Here is an 18,464-nt window from a genome sequence, read left to right as displayed (position 1 = left end):
AAAAAATGTAAATGTTGCCTTGGCTACTAACAAAAATAAAATAAGTTAAAATTGAAGTATTAAAATAGCTAAAATTAAAACGTAAAATAAAGCTGATATAAAATAAAATATAAACATTAGATGAAAATTTTAAATAAAAAATATTAATTAATTAATTTTATTTCTGTTGGTGGCCAATCCAAAATTAATTAATTTTGGGTTGGCCACCAACAGAAATAAAATAAGTTTAATATAAAGTAATAAAATTACTAAATCTTAAAAATAAAAAAATAAAAAAATAAAAATAAAAAATGCATTAAAGCTAAATAGTTGCTGCCTAAATGTTTATGTGTAATACATTTTATGTTGAATCAAACTAAATATTTCTTTCTAAAGCTACTATTTGTAATGTCTGCTTGGTACTTTCTCATTTAACACACAAATAGCTTTAAATAATATTTTGTGGGTATTTTCAGTCAAATTTATTTTGCGATTAATTAATCGAAACATCATGTAATTAATTAGATTAAATATTTTAATCGACTAACAGCCCTAAAAATTACATAAACTAAAATAAAGCTGATATAAAATAAAACGTAAATATCACATGAAAAAATAATTAAATAAAACAAAAACAATTGGAAATGGTGCCTAAAACTAAAACATAAATAGAAATATAAAAAATGACAAAAGCACATAATACAATTATTAAAACTTATACTTAATTAAAGATTATATGAAATAGCATATAAATATAAGGTGAAAAACTAAACTAAAACTAAGTAAACAAAACTTAGAAATATTTCCTTTGCAACTAACTGAAATAAAATAAGTTCAATTAAGTAATATAATTTCTAAAAAAAAAATTATGAAAAAAAAACTGAAAAAAAAAAAACAATAATACAACTGACAAAAGCAGGAAACAAAATTACTAAAACTTAAACTAAAATTAAAATGAAAACTGCAAATATAAAAGTCAATTCAAAATATGAATAAATACTATAATAGTATATAAATAATACCAAAATATTACTGAATTATGACTAACATTGGCATGTTAAGCTCATATAGCAACACAGTTACAGTCTGACACAATAAAGATGCATGAAACATGCTAAAACATGTAAAAAACAAAGTTTGTGATGGTGAATCAGCATTTAACTTGTTATCAGTGCATTAACAGTGGCTCTAAAGCAGCGAGCCGATCATTATCTTAAAAGCATTCCAGAATGCACACTATAACTCCATTCAGCTAGTGAAGTGCTTTACTGTTACTTTCAAAAACAATTAACATTCCATTAGTTCAGACCTTCAAAAGCTACCCGGTGTGGAAGGAAGGCAGCGAGAGTGGAAAAGTGAGATTGTGTGAATGTTTACATGCTTTCTCTCAGGGAGAAAATCCATTACATCAGAACCGAGGGTCCTCAGGGCGTTGAAAAGCTGTCCTGTGACGCCGACCTGGTCATGCTGTTAAGGTACAGTGACTGCAGTGTGAAGCAGGGGAAATGCTGCATGAGTTCAGTGTTTGTGTTGCAAACCAAAACCACAAGACTCGACAGGCAGTAGAATATAAGAGTCTTTGAACACAATCCTCAGCGTTTGCTTCGGTGCCAGTGTTTGGCAGTCAGATTACTCTCAAACATACAGTATGACTCACTCACACTCACACAATCAACTAGTCAGACTCTCCAAACAGCTAACACACAGTTGAATACCAGATAGAATACTAGAACATATATGTGACCCTGGAGCACAAAACCAGTCTTAAGTCGCTGGGGTATATTTGTAGCAATATCCAAAAATACATTGTATGGGTCAAAATTATAGATTTTTCTTTTATGCCAAAAATCATTAGAATATTAAGTAAAGGTCATGTTCCATGAAGATATTTTGTAAATTTCCTACCGTAAATGTATCAAAGCTTAATTTTTGATTAGTAATATGCATTGCTAAGAACTTCATTTGAACAACTTTAAAGGTGATTTTCTCAATATTTAGATGTTTTTGCACCCTCAGATTCCAGATTTTCAAATAGTTGTATCTCAGCCAAATATTGTCCGATCCTAACAAACCATACATCAATGGAAAGATTATTTATTCAGCTTTCAGATGATGTATAAATAAAAATTGACACTTAAGACTGGTTTTGTCGTCCAGGGTCACATTTTAAAGAGGTCATGACATGGATTTTTTTTTAAATTATTATTTTAATATGTTCCTTGAGGTTTACTTATAATGTAAAAAAAAATTCACAAAAAAACCAAAACAAATAAATATGTGAAAAAAAGGCAAGGCAAGGCAAGGCAAGGCAAGTTTATTTATATAGCACATTTCATACACAATGGTAATTCAAAGTGCTTTACATAAAAGGAAGTGAAATAGTCATTAAAAATAATAAGAAATTAAAAATAATAAAAATCACAACAATAAAAACAAAGTGATTTAAAAATTGATTTTAAAGAAATTTAAAACATTTAAGAATAGAAAGTGATTATACATAGTGCAATCAGTTTGGACGTAGCACAGTGCTCATTCAACAAAAGCACAGCTAAACAGATGAGTTTTGAGTCTGGATTTAAATGTGGCTAATGTTTTAGCACATCTGATCTCTTCTAGAAGCTGGTTCCAACTGCGGGCGGCATAATAGCTAAAAGCAGACTCCCCTTGTTTTGTGTGAACCCTTGGTGTTTCTAACTGACTCGATCCTAATGATCTGAGTGGTCTGTTAGGTTTATATTCAGTGAGCATGTCTCCAATGTATTTAGGTCCTAGGCCATTTAGAGATTTATAAACGAGTAAAAGTACTTTAAAATCAATCCTAAATGTAACTGGAAGCCAGTGTAAGGACCTGAGGACTGGTGTAATATGCTCAGATTTTCTGGTTCTAGTCAGAATCCTGGCAGCAGCGTTCTGGATGAGCTGCAGCTGTCTAATGGTCTTCTTTGGAAGGAGACCATTACAATAATCCACCCTGCTGGTGATAAAGGCATGAACCAGTTTCTCCAAGTCTTGACTGGAAACAAAACATCTAATTCTTGCAATGTTTTTGAGATGATAGTATGCTGATTTAGTTACTGCTTTGACATGATTACTAAAACTAAGGTCTGTCTCCAGAAACACCCCAAGATTTTTGACTTGGTTTTAGTTGATTGACCCTAGAGTCAAGGTATGCATTCACCTTGATAACTTCATCTTTGTTTCCAAATGCAATGACTTCAGTTTTCTCCTTATTTAACTGAAGAAAGTTCTGGCACATCCAACAGTTTATTTCATCAATGCATTGGCAGAGGGAGTCAATGGGGCTGTAGTCATTTGGAGATAAGGCTAGGTAAATCTGGGTATCATCAGCATAGCTGTGATAGGCAATTTGGTTCTTTCTCATTATTTGACTTAGTGGGAGCATATACAGGCTAAACAAGAGTGGTGCAAGAATTGAGCCTTGTGGGACTCCGCATGTCATGGACGTCCACTTAGACTTATGCTCTCCTATACTCACATAATAACCTCTCCCTTCTAAGTATGACCTGAACCATTCGAGTACCATCCCAGAAAGCCCGACCCAGTTTTCCAGTCTCTCTAAGTATGTTATGATCAACAGTGTCAGACGCAGCACTAAGATCTAGTAGTACCAGAACTGATATTTTGCCTGAATCAGAATTGAAGCGAATATCATTTATTATCTTAATAAGCGCAGTCTCTGTGCTATGATGTGCTCGGAAACCAGATTGAAAATTGTCCAGGTATCCATTTAAGTTTAAGTAGTTGTTCAGCTGATTAAAAACTACCTTTTCAATAATCTTACCTATGAACGGAAGATTTGATATTGGTCTATAGTTGTTCAACGTTGTGTTATCAAGATTGCGCTTTTTCAGAAGGGGCTTAACAACTGCAGTTTTCAGGGAGTTTGGAAAAGTCCCAGAAAGAAGTGAGGCGTTCACCACTTCTAAGAGATCTGTTTCTAAACAGTCAAGCACACTTTTGAAAAAAGATGTGGGAAGTGTGTCAAGATAGCATGTTGATGATTTAAGGTGCTGTACTATTTCTTTCAATATTTTGCAATCAATTTCTTCAAAAACAGACATAGTCACTTCTTTTTGAAATTGCGGTCGAATCTGTGTGACCTCTGCAAAAGTGGATATGCCAATCTCCTTTCTGATATTATTGATCTTCTCGGAAAAGAAGGAAGCAAACTCATTGCATTTACTTTCGGAGAGCATTTCACTGGGAATCTGACTTGGGGGGTTTGTAAGTCTCTCCACAGTAGCAAAAAGAGTGCGAGAGTTGTTTAAGTTACTGTTTATAAGGTTTGAGAAGAAGGGTTAGTAAAAACTTTATATATTATTATATATTAAAAATATTATTTACAACTCTCATTCTGACCCTCTGTCTTAAACGAGCTGTTTTAAGGGGCGGGTCCTTTAAGGCTTGTCAGCCAGTGGGCGGGGCCTATGGTGAGAAGAAGACTATTGGTCGATGTCTTGTTTATGCAAATGTTTGTGCCCCCATGACGTCACCTTGTCCCTCGGATCTGATTAAATAAATGATTTGTTTATAATGAGGTGGACGTTTTAAGCTATGAAACTTGCAGGATGTTTTAATAGTACAAAGATCAAGGCAAATTTGATTTCTCATGTCATGACCGCTTTAACTAACAATTTAGAGTAAACAGAATGTTCCATTTTTATTTTATTTATATTATATTTATACATTTTTTATTTTATCTCTTTTATTAATTTTTGAGATATTTAACTTTGATTAATTATACAATATTTATAAATAAATAAATTTACGTTTTCTGCATACATTCTAATATTTTTCCCTCTCTGTCATTCAGTCTATTTGATGAGGAGATCATGTCGTATATTCCATCTCACTCTTACCACCCCGGCCTCAGTTTCTCTCCACGCTGCTCTCCTGGATCCTCACCTCAGAGTTCACCGGGTATGATCATATTACTTTTTAAAAGCAAGACTTTCATCATTGGGTTTGTTTAGGCTCATTTAGTTGGACAAAAATGATACCCCTAGTTTAGCTTTGAAACTACTGGTAGATCTAGATCTGTAGCCAACAAAAATTGCCTGTGTGTGTATTCAAGATGAGTAATCAGTATTTTTGGTCTGTTTTCACCAAAGAGAAAGACTATAGAAGTACTAAAAGTTATTTTTGTCAACTTTTAGAATAACACAAGCAAGAAGAGTGCATCAAAGCTAAAACACATGCATTAAAAGCTACAAATGGACAACTATTTCAAATGCTAAAGACACAATCTAACTGTTTTTACTCAAATTATTATAGTAGGATCTTATAAAACATTTTCTCTAGCTCAGTGATAAACATCCACATACTGACTTCTAAGGTTTTTCTTTTAAGCGTCTGTGGAAACATGAGCTAGTCTCTTGTGTGTAGCGCCTCTTGCCAAAACCCAGCAAAGGCTTTTCCCTAACAGAGCGAGAGCAATCATTCTCCGCATCAGTTCTTCTGTGCGGTTGCAATCTGGCCAGTCTGCCACTTCCCTCACGTTTAAACAAATCACAGGTCATTCCTCACATCAGAATGGTGTGAATTCTGAACTGAGCATGATCACGTACACTCACACCCCAGCGAGACACGAGTTAAAGCGACTTAATTTCATGGTGGACATCCCGCTGTGCTGCACAGAATGTGCTAGCGCAGTTTATTGAGGCTGTTCGGTACGCTTGTGATAGCTAGTGTTTGATGAGAAACTCAGATTATGAGTAAAATTATTTCACAGCATGGTGCTGACATCTCTGCTCCATTTGATTTGTTGTTTCACATTGAGACCCCCAGAAATTTTAGATGTATTAAATGTCTTTTCTTTGGCTTCTTTCCCACTTTTATTTCATTTGAATACATTGTATGACATTTTTAAATAAGAAAATAAAATAAAAAAATAGACCAGTGTGTAATTTTATGCAGTGGTATTATATATTTTGACAGGCTTGCAGAGGGCCAGAGCGCCTGCTCCATACCGCAGAGACTTTGAGGCAAAGCTTCGCAATTTTTACAGGAAGCTGGAGGCTAAAGGCTACGGCCAGGGGCCAGGAAAAATCAAGTAAGTGTGATAGATAGATAGATGGATGGATGGATGGATGGATGGATGGATAGATAGATAGATAGATAGATAGATAGATAGATAGATAGATAGATAGATAGATAGATAGATAGATAGATAGTGAGTGTGTTTTAGCATAACTGTGTTGATAGATAGATAGATAGATAGATAGATAGATAGATAGATAGATAGATAGATAGATAGATAGATACAGTGGGGCAAAAAAGTATTTAGTCAGCCACCAATTGTGCAAGTTCTCCCACTTAAAAAGATGAGAGAGGCCTGTAATTTTCATCATAGGTATACCTCAACTATGAGAGACAAAATGAGAAAAAAAAAATCCAGAAAATCACACTGTAGGATTTTTAAAGAATTTATTGGTCAATAACATAATTTCATCTCAATACTTTGTTATATACCCTTTGTTGGCAATGACAGAGGTCAAACGTTTTCTATAAGTCTTCACACACTGTTGCTGGTATTTTGGCCCATTCCTCCATGCAGATCTCCTCTAGAGCAGTAATGTTTTGGGGCTGTCGCTGGGCAACAGCGGGTTGAGATCTGGAGACTGGCTAGGCCACTCCAGGACCTTGAAATGCTTCTTACGAAGCCACTCCTTCGTTGCCCGGGCGGTGTGTTTGGGATCATTGTCATGCTGAAAGACCCAGCCACGTTTCATCTTCAATGCCCTTGCTGATGGAAGGAGGTTTTCACTCAAAATCTCATGATACATGGCCCCATTCATTCTTTCGTTTACACGGATCAGTCGTCCTGGTCCCTTTGCAGAAAAACAGCCCCAAAGCATGATGTTTCCACCCCCATGCTTCACAGTAGGTATGGTGTTCTTTGGATGCAACTCAGCATTCTTTCTCCTCCAAACACGACAAGTTGAGTTTTTACCAAAAAGTTCTATTTTGGTTTCATCTGACCATATGACATTCTCCCAATCCTCTTCTGGATCATCCAAATGCTCTCTAGCAAACTTCAGACGGGCCGGACATGTACTGGCTTAAGCAGGGGGACACGTCTGGCACTGCAGGATTTGAGTCCCTGGCGGCGCAGTGTGTTACTGATGGTAGCCTTTGTTACTTTGGTCCCAGCTCTCTGCAGGTCATTCACTAGGTCCCCGTGTGGTTCTGGGATTTTGCTCTCAGTTCTTGTGATCATTTTGACCCCACGGGTGAGATCTTCGTGGAGCCCCAGATCGAGGGAGATTATCAGTGGTCTTGTATGTCTTCCATTTTCTAATAATTGCTCCCACAGTTGATTTCTTCACACCAAGCTGCTTACCTATTGCAGATTCAGTCTTCCCAGCCTGGTGCAGGTCTACAATTTTGTTTCTGGTGTCCTTGACAGCTCTTTGGTCTTAGCCATGGTGGAGTTTGGAGTTGGACTGTTTGAGGTTGTGGACAGGTCTCTTTTATACTGATAACGAGTTCAAACAGATGCCATTAATACAGGTAACGAGTGGAGGACAGAGGAGCCTCTTAAAGAAGAAGTTACAGGTCTGTGAGAGCCAGAAATCTTGCTTGTTTGTAGGTGACCAAATACTTATTTTACCGAGGAATTTACCAATTAATTCTTTAAAAATCCTACAATGTGATTTTCTGGATTTTTTCTCATTTTGTCTCTCATAGTTGAGGTATACCTATGATGAAAATTACAGGCCTCTCTCATCTTTTTAAGTGGGAGAACTTGCACAATTGGTGGCTGACTAAATACTTTTTGCCCCACTGTAGATAGATAGATAGATAGATAGTGAGTGTGTTTTAGCATAAATGTGTTGATAGATAGATAGATAGATAGATAGATAGATAGATAGATAGATAGATAGATAGATAGATAGATAGATAGATAGATAGATAGATAGTGAGTGTGTTTTAGCATAACTGTGTTGATAGATAGATAGATAGATAGATAGATAGATAGATAGATAGATAGATAGATAGATAGATAGATAGATAGATAGATAGATAGATAGATAGATAGATAGATAGTGAGTTTTAAGCATAAATGTGTTGATGATAGATAGATAGATAGATAGATAGATAGATAGATAGATAGATAGATAGATAGATAGATAGATAGATAGATAGATAGATAGATAGATAGAAAGTGTGTTTTAAGCATAAATGTGTTGATGATAGATAGATAGATAGATAGATAGATAGATAGATAGATAGATAGATAGATAGATAGATAGATAGATAGATAGATGATAGATAGATAGATAGATAGATAGATAGATAGATAGATAGTGTGTTAGCATACATGTGTTGATAGATAGATAGATAGATAGATAGATAGATAGATAGATAGATGATAGATAGATAGATAGATAGATAGATAGATAGATAGATAGATAGATAGATAGATAGTGAGTGTGTTTTAAGCATAAATGTGTTGATGATAGATAGATAGATAGATAGATAGATAGATAGTGTTTTTAGCATACATGTGTTGATATATATATATAGATAGATAGATAGATAGATAGATAGATAGATAGATAGATAGATAGATAGATAGATAGATATTACATTGATTTTGATTTGGTTTTATTTTGTGTTGCTATCGAGGTTCATCATCAGAAGGGAACATCTACTGGAAGGCACCTTTAATCAAGTAATGGCCTACTCACGCAAAGAGCTCCAGAGAAACAAGCTCTACATCGCCTTTGTAGGAGAGGAAGGGTCAGTCGACTCTGTTCTCATTCACACGCATGTTATTGACAGACATACAAACCAGAACTTGGATCTTACCTGATCTAAAATATTGCATTCATGTTCCCTATAGTTTGGATTACAGCGGCCCATCGCGGGAGTTCTTCTTCCTGTTATCTCAGGAGCTGTTTAACCCCTACTACGGTCTGTTCGAGTACTCAGCCAATGACACGTATACAGTGCAGATCAGCCCCATGTCTGCATTTGTAGAGAACCATTTGGAATGGTGAGAGATCTTCCATTTTCTACCTTACTATCTCTCTTTATCCCTAATTATTGCTGCTTAGACTTGGAATGTTTTTGAAGTTCAGCTTTGTAGTTCTCTGGTTGATGTGGCATGTGGTTGAGGAATCGCATGCCTTCTGGTCAGCTGGAAAGAAAGTCATGTAGAAGCGGTCACGCTATGTCTTTGTTTTGTCTCTTATTTTGGGATTTTGACTGACAGGGAAAATGGCACTCTTGTTTAGTAAATTATAGTGTTAAGAAACTAAATACAAAGACAAATTCTCAGCGTTTGCCTTGAACTTCATCCAAGAAGAGGACACGTCTGGTGAATGTCAGTGTTCAGATTCACAACTTTCAATTAAATTTAGTCACAGTGTCTGACTTTCAAGCCCTGTTCAGAAGGTAGAGAATTTGAAAAGCCTATAATTGGTTCAAAGACAGGATATGTTTATATTAGATTATATTAAAGGGGTGGTTGACTTTTTTTTTTTTTTTTCTTCTAGGCTTGATTGTATTTATGGGGTGCAGTCTAACATGTTTAAAGCTTTGATTAAAAAAAAAACAAACAAAAAAACATTATTTTTCACATAATTGATCTTTATTCTACACCGCTCTGTCCCTTCTCCGATGAACACACTGATGAGTTCCTGGTTTTATGAAGCCCCTCCCTCAGAAATACACAACGGGCTCCTATTGGTTAGCTGGCCCAGTGTGTTGTGATTGGCTAGATTTGCGCCTAGCGCACTCTAAACGTCACGCCCCTCACCTCAGCGGCATGTGCTCCGCTTGTATTGTAAACAATGGGGTCCTCAATATTGCTTATCAATTTGAGCCCGATTGAGAGAGTGAGAGATGCAGAGCAGGGGGATTTGAGGAACATGATTAAGAACCGCTGCTTTAGAACATTGATTTTGAAACTTGTGAATCCATTATAACCATTAGAAGACAGAATCGGGATTCATCTATGAATACATTTTTTCGTGCACAACATGGCTTAAACCCCGCCCCCGGGAACATGCGACAAAGGGGGCGGGGTTTATGTACATTTCTGGGTTTGTGACATCAAAAACCCGGGAAGTAACTCGTTGTTGTTCCTACCAGCCATTTTTGTAGCCATTAAACTGCCATAATTTTTAAAGACAATATCTCCGTTTGCATTGAACTTTCAGCATCGTAACAGATATTGTTTATGCTCAAACAGCAACATTACACACTAACTAAAGTTAAAAAAGTTAAATCACAATCAACCACCTCTTTAAAGCATATCCAGAACATTATGACACGGATAAATGTTTTGCTGGACCCTCACAGGTTCCGTTTCAGTGGCCGTATTTTGGGTCTGGCTCTGATCCACCAGTATCTGTTGGATGCTTTCTTCACTCGACCGTTCTACAAGGCCCTGCTCAGACTGTGAGTCTCAGAGGTTTTTTGCAGTCAAGATGACACCGTAAAGTGAGTTTCAAATTATGAATTTTGATTGGATGTCTGTATTGTGTGGTCTGTAGAGTTACAGATCTGAGTGACTTGGAATACCTGGATGAGGAGTTCCACCAGAGCTTACAGTGGATGAAGGATAACGATATCACGGATATCCTGGATCTGACGTTTACAGTCAACGAGGAGGTCTTTGGACAGGTGCTGGATAATTCATTCTGTTTTTGAAGCACCTTCAATGAGGTTTTCATGTGTCTTATGGGGCTGCAACAAATGATCATTTTCATAATCGATTAATCTAATGATTATTCGAACGATTAATCGACTAATCGTCAACTATTTCACCAATTAATCAGTAGGCTTTGATCAATTATTCAGCTTTTGCAATTAGTTAAAATATTGAGTTATACATATTCTATACATATTCATATATATATATAGAGCTGCTTTATAGCAGAATATCAAGTTGTAATTCTAACTGAAAGCGACACCAACACTGTTTTATCCACATTGCTATGATCAGATGCTTTCTTAACTACTGGTTTCCCACGCTGTCATTTTTGTTGTGTTTATTTTGTTACTGAGAGGAAAGCACACAGGATATATTTACATATTGATTTAATTGCTGCTTTCAGCAGCGTTGGGATATTCGCAAACACAAAACTTCTTTTTATCCCTAACCGAGGAATGAAAAAAGAACTTCGGCATCAGTATATCGGACCCTTTACACATGACTGGTTCGGGTTCATTTGCATGTCTCATAAGCATTTCTACTAGCAAGCCAAACCTGGTTACCAGTTTTGCATTAAGTTGTACTAAAACCACATTGTACTAAAAGGTATAAAAGTTGGCACGTCGGGGTCACCAATGCAAACCGAGCCACACTGTTTCCCTCAGGCGTGTCCAGTCCTGTTCCTGGAGGGTCACTGTCCTGCAGAGTTAAGCTCCAACCATAATTAAACCCACCTAGCTAATCAAGGTCTTCAGGATCACTTCCAGGCATATGTGTTGAGATAAGTTGGAGCTAAACTCTATAGAACGATAACCCACTAGAAGCAGGTTTGGACACCCCTGTTCTTACTTAAACAAATCTTGGATAAATAGTTTAACATTAAAAGAATAACACACAACAAAAAGGTGGCTCAGGGTGAATCCATGCTTTACAGGTGCCATGTCACTAATACTTGGAAACATTACTTCTGCTGCAACAAAGGTTTGTACCAACCCTTAAAATGTTTTACATCTTTTGACAGGTCATAGAGAGGGAACTGAAGTCGGGAGGCTCCAATACCCAAGTGACGGAGAAGAACAAGAAGGAATACATTGAGCGCATGGCTAGATGGAGGGTGGAGAGGGGGGTTATGCAGCAGACCGAAGCCCTTGTAAGAGGCTTCTATGAGGTACGTTAGCTTGAATGGTAGTTTCACTGAAAATTAGTTCAATTATTTACTAATCTAATTCAGATTATTTGAATGTCATATATAACCTGTTCCTTTATAATGCAGGTCGTAGACTCCCGTCTGGTTTCAGTGTTCGATGCTCGTGAGCTGGAGTTGGTCATTGCAGGGACGGCTGAGATCGATTTGACCGACTGGAGATCCAACACAGAATATAGAGGAGGTGAGCGGATGCTTGCGTTGTCTTTAAAAATTCATGGCAGCTGCTCTGTCAACAGTGGGTAATATTGTCAATGATTTTGATGCAAAAGCTATCCACAAATGTTTAATTACTGGAGAGAAATGCTCACATGGTCTTCATTAGTGAGTAGAAGCTTGATTGCTCAGGTTAAGCGTTTGTTCCATGTGAAGTGGTTTTACTTTTCTTTCAGGTCTTCTGCTGGGAATTACTATGGATGGTCAACAGGATTTTATCCCACAGCTAATGCCAAAACAAGTATCCCATCTGTTTAGATTGCAGTTCATTACTTAGAACGGAGCTGTTGACATTAAAAGCGTGACGGGTGAACCCTGTAGAATTTCTTATAACCCTGCGGTGTTGTGGTTTCACGGTGTCGAGATATCCTCGGTTGAGTCTCTGGAGTCTTCTGTTGACTTTTCCTGCACAGCCATTCGGATAGAGACGCCCGAAGGACCTCTTTAGAGGGACACATTCTCTATTCTTCTTATACTTCGGCTAATTGCTCCCAAAGGGCCACTTTCCTGCAGAGTTCAGATCCAGTCCCAATAAAACACACCCGAACCAGTTAAAAGGATAGTTCACCCAAAAATAAAAATTCTGTCATTAATTACTCACCCTCATGTCGTTCCAAACCCGTAAGACCTTCATCTTCGGAACACAAATTAAGATATTTTTGATGAATTACGAGAGCTCTCTGACCCTCCCGTAGACAGCAAGGATCCTGACACGATCAAGGCTCAGAAACGTAGCAAGGAGATCGTTAAAATAGCGACATGAGGGTGAGTAATTAATGACAGAATTTTCATTTTTGGGTGAACTATTCCTTTAAACAAGAGGGGCTTTCACACCAGAGGAGCGTCTTCATAGTTCCTATATTGTAACTCCTGGTGGAAGTACTAGGGTTAACTGGGAACACCTTTTGGGGGGACTAAATTAGCTCCTACTACAGAGTAGGGTCTAACCCAACACAACACAAACTACGGGTGACGTAGTACATATTGGTGTTTAACTTTACCGGTATCTCCATCCCCCTCCAGGTTACCATGATGGGCACGTTGTGATTCGTTGTTTCTGGGATGCGGTGGAGCGCTTCAATAATGAACAGAGGTTGCGCCTGCTGCAGTTTGTGACGGGAACGTCCAGCGTCCCCTACGAGGGCTTCGCAGCGCTCCGTGGGAGCAACGGCCTGCGGCGCTTCTGCATTGAAAAGTGGGGAAAGATTACCTCTCTACCAAGGTATACGGCAAGAAATAACACATGTTCTGCCTGCAGAATCACATATATCCCAAATTATCCTAAACACAGCTTTATAAACCTCTTGATGACTTTTTAGTACTTGAGGAAGGCTAATTCATCAAGAGGGAAAGCTTTATGCTAGCTGAAGTAAAAAAAATTTAAATGCAATTTACCAAGGAATGTTTAGTATTTGTCTTTATTTATATATATATTTTTAAATGAATTGTTTTTTTGTTTATACATTTTTATTTAGTTTTAGTTCTAGCTATTTTAGTACGCCAAAGTCTATATGTGGTAGTTTTAGTTAAACTATAATAACCCTGAAAAGACCCAATAAAATTGACAAATTAGCACAGTTTTCTTTTGCGTATTGAGGCACTTCCTACTTAAAAACAGTAAGTTGGTGTGGAACAGGACTCAGTAGCTTTAGTGTAGCCTTGCTAAACCATGAATTGCTAGTTGCTAATGCTAGTCGCTGAAAGATGCTATTAGGAGGAGGGGATATTCTCATTCTGGAGACAAAAAAGTGTGATGTTATGAATATGTTTGGTGCGTTTACCCTAAAGAGGATATTTTAAATGTGCTGAAAGTTTGTTTTTGTTTTTCAACTTTTTGGAGTACATTACCATATAGATGACTTGCATGTGTGCTAGATTAGAGATGCTACAGAGGAAGGCTCAGGATCTCAAAGACCTGGGCTGAATATTAAAAACCAAATGATTTTCTCTACCATTACACAGTCATTTCACATTCCTCATAGTTTATATTTCATAGAATGAAAATGAGGTTTTATAACATATCATTTGTTATAACACCATTTTATAACAAGAACAATCATGACAGTGTTGAAAAACCAGCATATGCTGGTTAGGTATGTTTTGAAGCATGGCTGCTGGTCATGAGCTGGTCTTAAACAAGGGCAAGGCAGGGCAAGGCAGGGCAGACACACAGGAACACCGGGAGTAATGAGCAAACCAGACGACACTAACTGAACAGACAGGAACTAATACACACGAGATAATTAACACACACAGCTGAACAGAATCTAAACAAACAAACTAAATTAGGACAGGAACAACCATATACGGACACAAGAGGGAGGGAAACACACGTCAGAGGACTGACAAGTGCTTTGAGATCCTTACATTTCCATTTATATTTGATAGTCAAAACAAATGTGACCCTGGACCACAAAACCAGTCTTAAGTCGCTGGGGTATATTTGTAGCAATAGTCAAAAATACATTGTATGGGTCAAAATTATACATTTTTATTTTATGCCAAAAATCATTAGGATATTAAGTAAAGATCATGTTCCATGAATATATTTTGTAAATTTCTTACCGTAAATATATCAAAACTTAATTTTTGATTGGTAATATGCATTGCTAAGAACTTCATTTGGACAACTTTAAAGGTGATTTTCTCAATATTTTGATTTTTTTGCACCCTCAGATTCCAGATTTTAAAATAGTTGTATCTCAGCCAAATATTGTCCGATCCTAACAAACCATACATCAATGGAAAGCTTACTTATTCAGCTTTCAGATGATTTATAAATCTCATTTTCGAAAAATTGACACTTAAGACTGGTTTTGTCGTCCAGGGTCACATGTGTGAGACGCGAAATGAAAAACACAGACTGCAATGCACAGAAATAATGAATGCATTTAGGACAACGTCACCCAAGCAGTGCTTTAACCCACAGATACTTTGTGTAGTCGACTAAAAGCTTGTTCAAATACTGTTTTGTTTACGTGCCATGGTTCTTCCACACCGTGCAATTCAATCACAACAGCAAAGAAACCGCCTTACTGTTTAGACTTGTAAATAAAGCTACCCGAGATGACAAAGTGTCATCCTGAAAACCATCCGTTAGACTCAAAAGCTCAATTTGCATCCAGCGTTTCACCTTGAAAATCATTTCATCCTGTTCATCTGGCAAACAGAAGGGACTGCGGATCAAAGCCTGGCGCCGTCAGCACTAAAGTACAGGCTCGTATTTCTCTGTCAGGGTGAGAACGGCTCGGAGTTTGTCATTGAGTGTGCACAGCGTCAGCAGCCAGAGCTAAATAAGACCAACGTGATGGAAAAGATACAGATGCCTCACTCACATACAGAATTTCACATGCTCTGCTTTACAGCAAAGCGGCTCACAGGAGTGTAGAGTTCGTCTCACCTATTTAGTCAGAGGCCATGATAGAAGCCTCCTCCTGACCTTTGACCTCTGTATTTCCGTCTCCTGCAGGGCGCACACATGCTTCAACCGTCTGGATCTGCCTCCCTATCCATCGTACCCTATGCTGTATGAGAAACTTCTCACCGCTGTGGAGGAGACCAGCACATTTGGTCTGGAGTGAAGAAGTGAGACTTGATTCAGACTTGATTTTTTTTATTACTGCAAAAACATTTTCAGTAACTCAGTCCACAAGAGACTTTTTAGAGATTTTTAAACTACGTATATATCTGAGAATTTTGTTTCAAATGACTTGACATGGCATGTTTCTGCACTGAAATACAAGATATATATAGTGTGGGGTCCAACGTGTATGCAATAGTGAAAACTTTGCTCCAGCCTTTTGCATCTTACTCACGTTTGTCCTTGGCATCATTCTATTGGTTAGGCATCAGTGCATCTCCTTTCTGATTGGCTGTTCCCTTAAAAGTGTGATTTTCAATGCCTGGCTATGTTTGAAATGGAATACTAACATATTGCTTACTGAATACTGCACAATATATACTGTACTTCATACTGCCAGTATTTCTTTCTTTCTTTTTTTAAGTTCTGTAGTATGCAAAACACATGCAACCAATAAACACTTCCAAGTGCAGTATGCAATGTAGTTGTCACATGACCTCATTACACTGCATGTTTAATAATAAAGCATGCATCTCCCACTTTTCATTATCTAGTTATTTTGCATTTTAATGTGTGATCAGATAAAAGTCCAAGATTGGTATTACAAAGTAGGTATTACATCAAGTAGTCACACTGCATTATGGCATACAGTACTCTAGATATGTAATATGCACTGTGATGAACATAAAACGTTATCTAGGTATTGTATGCTTACAGATAACATTCATACTGTGCATGTTATGGATATGTATGAGTATGAGTAGTATGCTAGTACACTATTCTGAACATAGCCCCTGCCCAAACCTTAAAGGGATAGTTCATCCAAAAATGAAAATGTGCTGTTATTTTACTCACCCTCAGGCCATAAAAGATTTTAATTTTTGGGTGAACTATTCCTTTAAATCAGTTTAAAAATTCATGCTCATTTCATCGGTTGAACTCCAAACGACAGCACTGTGTTGCCTGATTTAATCGCATGGCTCAAATACTGTTGATAATGTCATTAAAATGTCATGTTTGTGGAGCAGAAATGGTTAGACTCATGTGTGTCACCTCACTTTCACTAATATGTGCTCAAGCTCACTTGATAGTGATGTAAGTGACTTCATTGTGTAACCAAATTAGTGACACTAACACTAAGCTCATCAGAACTTTCTGCCATCAGCGTCCATGTGGCTACGTTAGAAATAACTCTCTAACTGTTTAAACAATGCTTCTTAAAGCCAAAGCTTTTTAGGGCCCAGGGATGAGCTGCGTTTGATAATGACACTGGCAATGGCAAGGCATTGGATTCATTCCCAGATTCGCATAAGTCCTCTTTTTCCCAGACATGTCCTGGACGGACTTTTCTAAATTGCCTAAAAAAAAAAAAAATGTCTGGGTTTTGGCTTTGTTTTCCTGTTGGCGGTCTCTGTACAGTCCTCATTTATTATATGTACGTGTATTTACATTGCTTTTGACTGTCTGTAGATCCCGCCTTCTCGCACGCCACGATTGGTTGATATGTACAATGCCTTCACGCTATTGGTCAAACCACTTTTCAGTCACTGGCTTCAGCAAGAATGAAAACAATAGAAAAACAAAGCCAAAATGGTGGGGGGGGGGGCATATGATCACCCTACTTGGTATAATATATTTTGTTGTGAAGTTGTAGGCATTGCCACGGATAACAAATTTCAGACCCCACATCCACCTTGTATATTGCAGGTATATCTTTATTAATTAAAATACATATTTTTAATGATTTATTTGTTTAATTTATTGATGCACATCTTCCATTTCGACAGTCACACACATATGAGTTGGTTTGTCACTCATAACTGTAAAACTTTAAATGCAAACAGGTTTTGTCTCCTAATATTAATAAAATTACTGTTTATAACCACAGATGACAAAACCAGATTTTCTTTATTAGTCAGTATGAAATCTCCTAAGTGGTGCTTTTATGTGTTTATATATATATATATATAATTTTTTTATTTTTTTGTTGTTGGTCGAATGCCTCTCACCATCATAAGAGATGGATGGTTCATCACTGATGTCACTGTTTAATGCATGCAGGCTCTTATGATGATGTTTATCATTGCGTTATGCTTGCATCGGTCCCTGGGGAATAAACATGTTCCCTCTGACGCTGAACTTTCTTTGGAAGGATGTCCATTAACACTGAATCTGTGTATTAAACTTTTATTTATCACTGACAGAACTTGTGAAATGACTATCTGACCATTTCACTGTTCAGTTGATGATACTATAATGTATTTTTATTATTTTTATTTGTTTTATATTTTATATTATTTTTGTATATGAGTTCAAGATAATGTGAACAAAATTAAATTGCATATGAAAACCCTTTACTTGCAATGCAAACTGATAAAGTTGTTAATGAAAATACACATGTAAATATAATTATGTACACAAATTGCTCTATATCAGCCTAATTTTCTGATGTCAATCTGTTCTACATGAACAGGCTTTGCTTTTGCCCAAATCCTTGTACATAAATGTCAATAAACAATCACTTTCTAGTGGGTTGTATGTATTATGTTGATTCATATATTCACAAGTTCACTCTCATCCTTACACAGCCCAAACACTAGAGGGCATCACAAGAATCTCTTCAATATGTGTGTGAATGTTTTGCTAAACATAAAGAGATACAAATATTTAAATATGCCCAGCATAAGAGCAAAGTAATAATAATAATAATAATAGGTATCATCGGAAAACGGACACTTATTTTGATGTTTTATATATATATATATATAGAGAGAGAGAGATATAGAGAGAGAGCATAA

At 36.9% G+C, this 18,464-nt stretch overlaps 1 protein-coding gene across 3 annotated transcripts in view; it reads left to right on the top strand.

Moving 5' to 3' along the window:
- LOC131533373 (E3 ubiquitin-protein ligase HECW1) overlaps positions 1-18,171 on the top strand; it is a 79,934-nt gene extending 61,763 nt beyond the window's left edge. For all 3 annotated transcript variants that reach the window (XM_058765681.1, XM_058765679.1, XM_058765680.1), the window contains 11 exons: positions 1,371-1,454; positions 4,814-4,920; positions 5,938-6,052; positions 8,632-8,745; positions 8,849-9,001; positions 10,312-10,410; positions 10,506-10,635; positions 11,688-11,834; positions 11,940-12,054; positions 13,110-13,308; positions 15,556-18,171. In XM_058765681.1, coding sequence (XP_058621664.1) covers positions 1,371-1,454; positions 4,814-4,920; positions 5,938-6,052; positions 8,632-8,745; positions 8,849-9,001; positions 10,312-10,410; positions 10,506-10,635; positions 11,688-11,834; positions 11,940-12,054; positions 13,110-13,308; positions 15,556-15,667 — 1,375 coding nt within the window. In that variant the 3' untranslated portion in view covers positions 15,668-18,171. The remainder of the gene's footprint in view (positions 1-1,370; positions 1,455-4,813; positions 4,921-5,937; positions 6,053-8,631; positions 8,746-8,848; positions 9,002-10,311; positions 10,411-10,505; positions 10,636-11,687; positions 11,835-11,939; positions 12,055-13,109; positions 13,309-15,555) is intronic.
- The last annotated feature ends 293 nt before the right edge of the window (positions 18,172-18,464 follow it).

Source organism: Onychostoma macrolepis, chromosome 24 (assembly GCF_012432095.1).
Source record: "Onychostoma macrolepis isolate SWU-2019 chromosome 24, ASM1243209v1, whole genome shotgun sequence".
In the NCBI taxonomy this organism is placed as follows: Eukaryota; Metazoa; Chordata; class Actinopteri; order Cypriniformes; family Cyprinidae; genus Onychostoma; species Onychostoma macrolepis.
Note: the sequence above shows the minus strand (reverse complement) of the source record. Positions and strands in the feature narration are given on the sequence as shown.